This window comes from Triticum aestivum, chromosome 6D, assembly GCF_018294505.1.
Source record: "Triticum aestivum cultivar Chinese Spring chromosome 6D, IWGSC CS RefSeq v2.1, whole genome shotgun sequence".
NCBI classification, from domain to species: Eukaryota; Viridiplantae; Streptophyta; class Magnoliopsida; order Poales; family Poaceae; genus Triticum; species Triticum aestivum.
Window position 1 is genome coordinate 474436496 of NC_057811.1, and position 7944 is coordinate 474444439.

General features: G+C 43.7%; 1 protein-coding gene and 1 pseudogene across 2 annotated transcripts; one reads left to right on the top strand and one right to left on the bottom strand.

The window, feature by feature from the left end:
* Positions 1-275: 275 nt before the first annotated feature.
* Positions 276-3810, bottom strand: LOC123146057 (gem-associated protein 2). The gene is made up of 4 exons (XM_044565634.1): positions 3515-3810; positions 3180-3390; positions 1570-1747; positions 276-919 (listed from the first exon to the last, which is right to left on the bottom strand). The coding sequence occupies exons 1-4, from the start codon at positions 3732-3734 to the stop codon at positions 527-529; spliced, it is 1002 nt and encodes a 333-aa protein (XP_044421569.1). The 5' UTR covers positions 3735-3810; the 3' UTR covers positions 276-526.
* A 162-nt stretch (positions 3811-3972) lies between these two features.
* On the top strand, positions 3973-7692 carry LOC123146058 (ABC transporter I family member 19-like; annotated as a pseudogene). The gene is made up of 6 exons (XR_006472593.1): positions 3973-4216; positions 5178-5338; positions 5772-5823; positions 6153-6289; positions 7029-7115; positions 7193-7692. The product of XR_006472593.1 is annotated as an ABC transporter I family member 19-like (transcript).
* Positions 7693-7944: the final 252 nt, after the last annotated feature.

Consider the following 7944-nt stretch of genomic DNA (forward strand, 5'->3'; position numbering starts at 1 on the left):
AAATAAAAGGATATTTTATCTAAACACGTGAAATTTCACGTGCACGCTTACTAGTGGAAACTAGTAATAGATTTGTGACGTTGATTGAATATTTTATATGTTTAAACTACGTGCTCCGAATACTATTTAACTTCGAACTATGTAATTTTAAATTTGAACTATGTAATTTTAAATTTGAACTATTTATTATATGTTTAACCGATGCATTTCTGATTTTCTAGTATTCACTTATAGGAGGGCTGAAATTTGAGGAGTACCCTTGGAGATGCCTTTAGTGGACTAAACTGGACTGTCATAATAATTCCAATCACCTGCCATGCATTTTACTCTTCAAAATCCAGCCATTCAAATAACGCCCATAGAGCGCGATGTGGAACTGGGCGTTCAGTTGTGAAGTAATCAAGGCATTTGTGGCGGCTGGAAGTTTAAAATTTTGCACCAGTTGGACGTTTTCACCAGATGGATTGCCCCACAAAAGAGGAGGTGCTGCTTACAACTGATCGAACTATGTAAGCCCTACACGTACCTACTTCTGATACTGCCCGAAGTACACACCCGAGATGGCCACCAGTATGTTCAGCATCACGACTTCATCGTCCATCTCCGACTTGGTGGCGAGGATGGTTGAGCACTTGCGCAGCATAGACCTCAGCGACGCGCATGTCTCTGCGTCCAAGGGCGGCTCAACAGCGACACACAGCGCAAACAGCCACAGGCAGTCATTCCTTGATAGCGTATCAAAGCTTTGGATCATGTCGATGTAGTTGCGCAGTGTTGCAGCTCTTGAAACCGCGTCCATCTTGCGAATCATCGTCAGTGTCGGGTCAATCTGTGGCTCGAAGCTGATGCCAGGTTTACAGGAGTTCTTCACCGCTCCTGATACAGATGGTCCATCCGAGCTATCAAGTTCCAAGAATGCCTGCAGAGAAGAGTATTCATACATCACCATAGCAGACGTGACTGTCAAAAGGCAGCAAACAACAAAAGAGATAATCACACCAAGTTACTCTAATTGTACTGACTTCAAGTTCAAGTCATCAGAATGACAGTCAACATCAGCAAGGTAGTTGTACATCATGTTTCTCCATTTTTAATTTGCAAGGCATAAAACAGGTTTCTGAATTTAGGAATTTTCACAGGTAACAGTGATTTTACTCTCAACCCCAAGATGCATGTCTCAACTTCAGGTTTATCAATTAGTTATTGCAAATGACACTAGTAACAGGACATGAGTTTATCAATTACTTCAGGATTTTGCTCTACCATGATAAAAACACCCCTAAAAGTCTACTGGTAGTTATAGCATAGTAGTACAGTGCCCTGTTGCTATCTAAAATATTTTGAACATGTGCCGTTAAGATCTGGGAGCTTGACAAAATCAAATACTAAAAATTGTAATGAATCGAAATAACTATGTAGATACAGTTTTAATTTTTACTTCAAACAGGGAGTAGCAGCCAAGGCCCAAGACACACATAGTGTTTCCTTCACAACGATAATCATGAAAAGGGGAACAAAGCTTTTATGTGGTTAGGCATGGTGATGCATTTAAATGGAAACATAGCTTACCAGCCTCGTCTCTGAGAAATATGTAATAAACGAGTCCTCCCATTCCTTTGATGCACATAAATCAGGTGAACATTTCGGTATATCAGGAATTTCTGGCATATAAGGTGTTTGCTCCTTTCTAGCTGCACTCAAATCTATCTTGGCCACCTTCACTTTAGGGATCTGGTTAGCTTCCCACCTGTAAACATAATCAAAAGAACAATCATTAAAGCAATAATAATTTTGCATCAAAAGGACACATGACCAAATGTTTACCCACAGAAGTTAATAATAGAAAAAAAGAATGACAAATAATTTGCAAGATGAAATCAACGATGCCCTTGCATCTAATTTCTTTAATCGACATTGGATGTGGTTTCTATTACGTTTAGGCTCATATAGATGCTTTGAGTTATGCAGATACATGATTATGCACTATAGAACTAGGTCACCAGAACAGATGTGTTGCAAGAACAAAAGAAAATTTGATGAAACGACAACTCAATAAGAATCACAACATAAGCGAGATACTCCCTCTGTTCCTAAATATTTGTCTTTCTAGAGACTTCAACAAGTGACTACATACGGAGCAAAATGAGTGAATCTACACTCTAAAATATGTCTATATACATCCGTATGTGATAGTCCATTTGAAATCTCTAAAAAGACAAATATTTAGGAACGGAGGGAGTACTTGAGAGTGAAACTGTAACTAACTTCGTGATCTGGGGGAATGAGAAGAGAAGGGGAACTGCAGATTCTTTCCCATTTGCTATTCTATTGCCCAAGTGTCAAAACTAAGCTCTTACATATTGTTCTGGTAACTAATATAAAGTTTGTATTTCAAACCTCTCAGGTTTGGATTACATAGTACTAATATCAACCCATAGAACATATGCAGTACCATTGGATGCATACACACTAGCATCTAAGTGGTGGTCGAAGAACTTGCATATCAGATATATTTAATGTTGGCTAATGCATCTATGAACTCAATGAAGAGAAAAAAAATCCAGAGATATAATGCATAATCCATCCCTCTAATTTCCTAAGCCTTAGTTGTTCCTGCTCAAGCTTCAGCAAGATGATCTAGTAACATTCCCTTCTGGAACATCGATAGCAACAAAGAAATACATTGGTGACAAATAAACTAAGAAATCAATAAATAGCATATTACAACTGCAATGTTCACTAGTTTCAGGCAATCATGAATTTTGGTACAAGACTTGCAAAAGCCAACAAGGATTGTGAAAATTTTATATAACTTAGGTTACATAGATTTCTACTCCCACTTTCATGAGAGCTAGAGCACAGCAAGTAAATTTTATCCAACAGGATTTCTAATAGAATGATAATAATGATGTTGGCTCTGAAAATAGAAATCTAAATACCAGAAGAAAGCTATTCAGCGAGCACCAAAATTACGATTTACGCAACAAAAACATGAAAACACATCAAGGAAGCTGGCGCCAGACCTACATTTACCAGTAATCCAGGGTGACATAAGGCAATTCTATGCTTCTAACAGCTATCAGCGACTCACTCAGGGTAAACATTCACCACAAAATGACAACACTAAATGTGCACACACACATCCAAGGACCTCCTAGATCCAACCAATTGAAGCATACCTGACACGCCGGAGATACTCGAAACCATCAAGCGGCTCGCCGGACTCGAAATCAGGCTCCCCATCAACAGCAAAGGCAGGCTTCAGAATGCCATCATACTCATCATCACTGTCATCCTCATACTCCACATCCTCACCCTGATCAAACGGCTCCCCAGTCGCCTGATGAACCCCCGAATCCCCGTTCCTCCAGGCACCCACCTCCGTCACCTCTACACCACCACAAGCAAAAGGAACAGTCACTACCTACACAAATACGTACTCTATAATAAACCTAAAAGGTACCGAGCCCCGCGGCTAGGTTCGCAAGCGCGAGATCAAGAGGGGATTCAATACCGGAGAACTGGTGCGCCGCCGCCTCGGGCCTCTTCTTCCCGGCCCCGGAGACCTTCTTCCCCCTCCTGGTCAGCGGCTCGTCGGAGGCGAGGAGCCCGTCGTAGTCCCCGGAGAAGCCCGCGGCGGCGAGGGCCGCGTACGCCTCGGCCCACCGCAGCGCCTGCGCCTCCCGCGACGGCGCGCCGCTGAGCGCCAATAGCTCGTGCCTCGTGTACCTCATCGTCTCCAATGGCGGCGGCAATGGAGCACCGGAAGGGTTCGAGTTTTTTTTTCCCCGCCCCAAACCTCACGGCTCGTACTTGGAGAGAAACTAAAGCGGTGCCACTCGTGGGCCTAATTGGTCGGCCCCCTCTCTCTTCTTCCTGGGCTAACGGTTAGGCCTGGCTCGGGCGAGGCCCAGTAGATTCGCATCGTGGGCTGTATAAAATAGCGAAGGGTGACGCGGCCGGCACAGAGCCGCAGAGACGTTCGCACCAACTCCTCTGAACTCTGAAGCCTGAACGGAGCGGCGGAGAGGAAGGGGAGAGATCACCCACCGGCGGCGAGGGGAGATGGCCGGAGGCGAGGAAGGGTGGAGGAGGAGCGGCATCGAGGTGAGCACCCTGCAGTTCGGCTACGACGGGGAGGCGCCGCTCTTCGCGCGCTTCAACCTCCGCGTCGCCCCCGGCTCGCGCTGCCTCCTCGTCGGCGCCAACGGATCCGGTAAGCACCCGACCCCTGGCGCCTACCACGACCCGCGAAATTTACTTTGCTGCTGCTCCTGTGATCCGGAGGACGCGAGGGGCGCCTTGTGGCTTGCCTAGCTGCCGAATGATTTAGGCACAAAAATAAACTGGCCTGTAATTTGGTTCTTGCCTCAAGAAGTCAGGATAGCTGTGTGGTGGGGGGTTTCCTGTGCTCTGTCTCTCTGTTTTGAATTAAATGTTGCTGTTTTGAATTAAACGACCCGCGAAATCTACTTTGCTGCTGCTCCTGTGCGGTGATTGTACGATTCGGACGGGTCCTTCTGCTGGGCTTTCCTACTAGCTGCAGGCTGATTTAGGCACAGAGTGTTTAGGGGTTTGCTTGATTTGAGACCCCATCAACGTGCTACATGTTGTTTTATCTGTGTTTTCTTGGGACTGGGCTAGAAATTAACTGGTCTGTAATTTGGTTGTTGCCTCAAGAAGTCAGGATTGCTGTGTGGTGGCCTGGTGGGGGGGTTCGTGTGCTCATCTCTCTGTTTTGAGGGAAATGCTGCTGTAGTTAAAATGTTGTGCCATACATTTGTGCTTGAGTTGGAACTGACTCATAGTATGAACACAACTGTGAGCAACATTTAGCTAATTATATACACTAAGGGTGATAAAAAGGGCACTGCACTGGAATGGATGATTGGCTAGGCAGCTTGTACTGTTATGTCATGTGTGCCACATTTTCATTGGAGATTACCATCTCTGGAATTTCTCATAATAACTGTGGCATCAGTAGATCGCTATGCCGAATTCCAAAAGGGGTGCCGCCATAACAGAAGGAAATTCTTTGTCCCTTTTGAATTAATCTGCAAACACGTGTACAGTGCATTGTTACTGACTTGCTTAATTGCATATATATGTTCTGTTCTCATCTTGGATGAGTAATGTCTTCTACACAAATTTATGTGCCTGTTTATTTCAAACTGCAGGCAAGACTACTCTCTTGAAGATTCTTGCAGGAAAACATATGGTTGGAGGAAAGGATGTTGTCCGTGTTCTTAATGGTTCTGCTTTTCATGACACACAATTCGTGTGCAGTGGTGACCTTTCCTACTTGGGTGGTTCTTGGAGTCGGAATGTCAGTTCAGTTGTAAGTCCCCTCTTTGTTTACTTGTTGTAAGAACTAGAAATTTAGCTCTTGCTTGGTTGCACTAATATAGTGGTTCGTGGAGTCGGAATGATTCACTATCAATGTTTGCGTAACTGAGCATTTTTTTTTTACTTTTCAAATGGCTTTCTCCAGAAATTCTCATGGGAGCAATTTTTAATTCATTAATGCCAGCTGAACTAATATAGTGGCTTTCGTCCATGTTGTTTCAGTGTCTGTGGATGTTCTAGGGTGCTTGACTCAATATTGTAGCTGCAGTGACATTTTTTCTATAATTGTTATGTTAGAATTCCTCTTTACCTACTTTTTTTAATTAAGAACTGATATACGACCAGTTTGTTGACAGCTCATTTTATGCAGTGCTTTATTTGTCAGAGCAATGGCTTTGTATCTTACATGCAAGTAATATTTTCAGGGTGATGTTCCACTACAAGGCGATTTCTCTGCTGAGCACATGATATTTGGAGGTATTCTACACACATAATGCTCAGCATATGCATATCCCATTATTTGTTTCCTATGGATGGAAGCAATAATGTGTCCACGTACTGTTTTGTCCTTGAGTTAATTTGTATCCATTGATGCTTCAAGCATTTCCTGTAGTAAATTTCCTGCTGGCATGATATGTTTGTTTAAATCATTTTACTTCCATATTTTTGGTTTAATTTTATCAAGTTTTGTGTAACCATCTCAGTTAAAATCCACTGAATCCATATTACTATTAGTATGAAGTAATTAATGTTATTGACAGTACATGTAAATACACCTTTTTTTCTCCACCCTGAACCATGAGCAGTTGATGGGGTTGATCCTGTTAGGCGAGAGAAGCTGATTGATCTACTGGATATTGATCTGCAATGGCGCATGCATAAAGTTTCAGATGGACAGCGCCGCAGGGTACAAATTTGCATGGGTCTTCTTCATCCATACAAGGTGATGTTCTATTCCTAGTTTTGTGTGTGGATTATTCTAGTTTATACTCTGGACTGCTCCCCATACTGTGTTGTTGTACCAAGTTGGTTGCTTCTTGATTAGATACTTGTTTCTTTGATTATCCTGAGGCTCTGAGCCTTTCTCGGTGTATTCTTTTGCTAGGACAGAAAAGTGAGTTTACTATGCAATAGCCAAAGGCAAAAGGGTCCTTGTTTGGGTGTAATCTAGTGCAAAGAAAACCATGGCCACATGATCAGTGATCATTTGACCACTAAACTACCCTTGTATCTGTCATATTACCCTCACAATTAACCCTGGAACTGCCACTATTTATGTCTTCGCCCCTCAGCGACCCAAGAAACAACTTTACTCACTTCATTGCCCATCAGTCGTGAAGAATAGTAGAAACTTCATTGGAAGGAGTCTTGATTGATAGTGTATATTCAGTCACCAAGTGTGATTGAGTTAGAACGAGTTTGTTGTTGAGTGACTTCAGTCAGTTGTGATCCATGCTCGTATATAGCCTGGTGTCGAGTCAATGTGCAGATGGGAAACGTCTGTCTCTTAGCTAATTCGCATTGACAAAGAAAGGTTTATATAGCCCAGTTTATTCAGAGGGTCACCAAAACCTGGTCCATTCCTTTGAAATGAGATTCTTGTAGTCTACTTTACACTGGGTCTCACCTGAAAACACAATATTCTGAAGTTTGTTTTACTAAAACATCCGATGCCAATACAGGTACTCTTACTCGATGAGATCACCGTGGATCTCGATGTCGTGACCAGGATGGATCTCCTCGACTTCTTCAAGGAAGAATGCGAGCAGGTAACAGATTTCAGTTCATGCTTCCTTTCCCAGCCATACTTTTCTGATTGCATAACATGGAAGGTTCTTCATCGCAGAGGGAAGCCACGATCGTCTACGCCACCCACATATTCGACGGGCTGGAGACATGGGCCACCGACATCGCGTACATCCAAGAGGGCGAGCTGAAAAAGTCGGCGAAATACTCGGACATCGAAGAGCTGAAGACGGCCAAGAACCTGCTGTCGGTCGTTGAGTCATGGCTGAAATCCGAGACCAAGCTCCCGAAGAAAGAACCCGCCCGCGTCGAGAGCCAGCCCAGGCGCCCTTCCCCGTTCGAGCCTCCCCTTTCCGGGCGTCGCGCCACATGGCCTACTACCGATGATGACCGTGTAAAACCTCTGCACCCATTCCGGTGCCATGCAACTCTGGAGTCTGTATCTTCCTTTTTTTTGTTCCCCATCCATCCCTGTATACGGCAATGTATCTATCTAAATCTAAATAATAAACAAGTCGAGCGTGCGTAATGATCCTGTTCCCATCATTGTGATGATTCTCATCTAAATACAGATTACACAGTGCTACATGAATCCATTCATTCAGTCAGTCCCTGTCTTTCTGTGGGGAAGTCTCCGTGTACCTGTCTCCTCATCCTCATTCAGCCACTTCACTGTATGAACATTGTTAAATCTACTTACAGCGTGTGCATATTATCAACATGCTATGCAGTGACCCTAAGAAAAACGTGTTATGCAGTGTAAGGACGGCGGTTTTCGTCCGGTTTTCTGTTAATTAACCCGGCAACCACTCTACCTAGTCAACGCGATGGGGCAAAGCTTTTACCTCCGTC

What these genes read in the sequence shown, in the direction of transcription:
- LOC123146057 (XM_044565634.1), bottom strand. Translation starts at nt 3,734, where the DNA reads ATGAGGTACACGAGGCACGAGCTATTGGCGCTCAGCGGCGCGCCGTCG. An exon ending in GGCGGCGCACCAGTTCTCCG is followed by an intron (nt 3,391 to 3,514) that starts GTATTGAATCCC and finishes GTGGTGGTGTAG; the next exon opens with AGGTGACGGAGGTGGGTGCC. An exon ending in GAGTATCTCCGGCGTGTCAG is followed by an intron (nt 1,748 to 3,179) that starts GTATGCTTCAAT and finishes TTATGTTTACAG; the next exon opens with GTGGGAAGCTAACCAGATCC.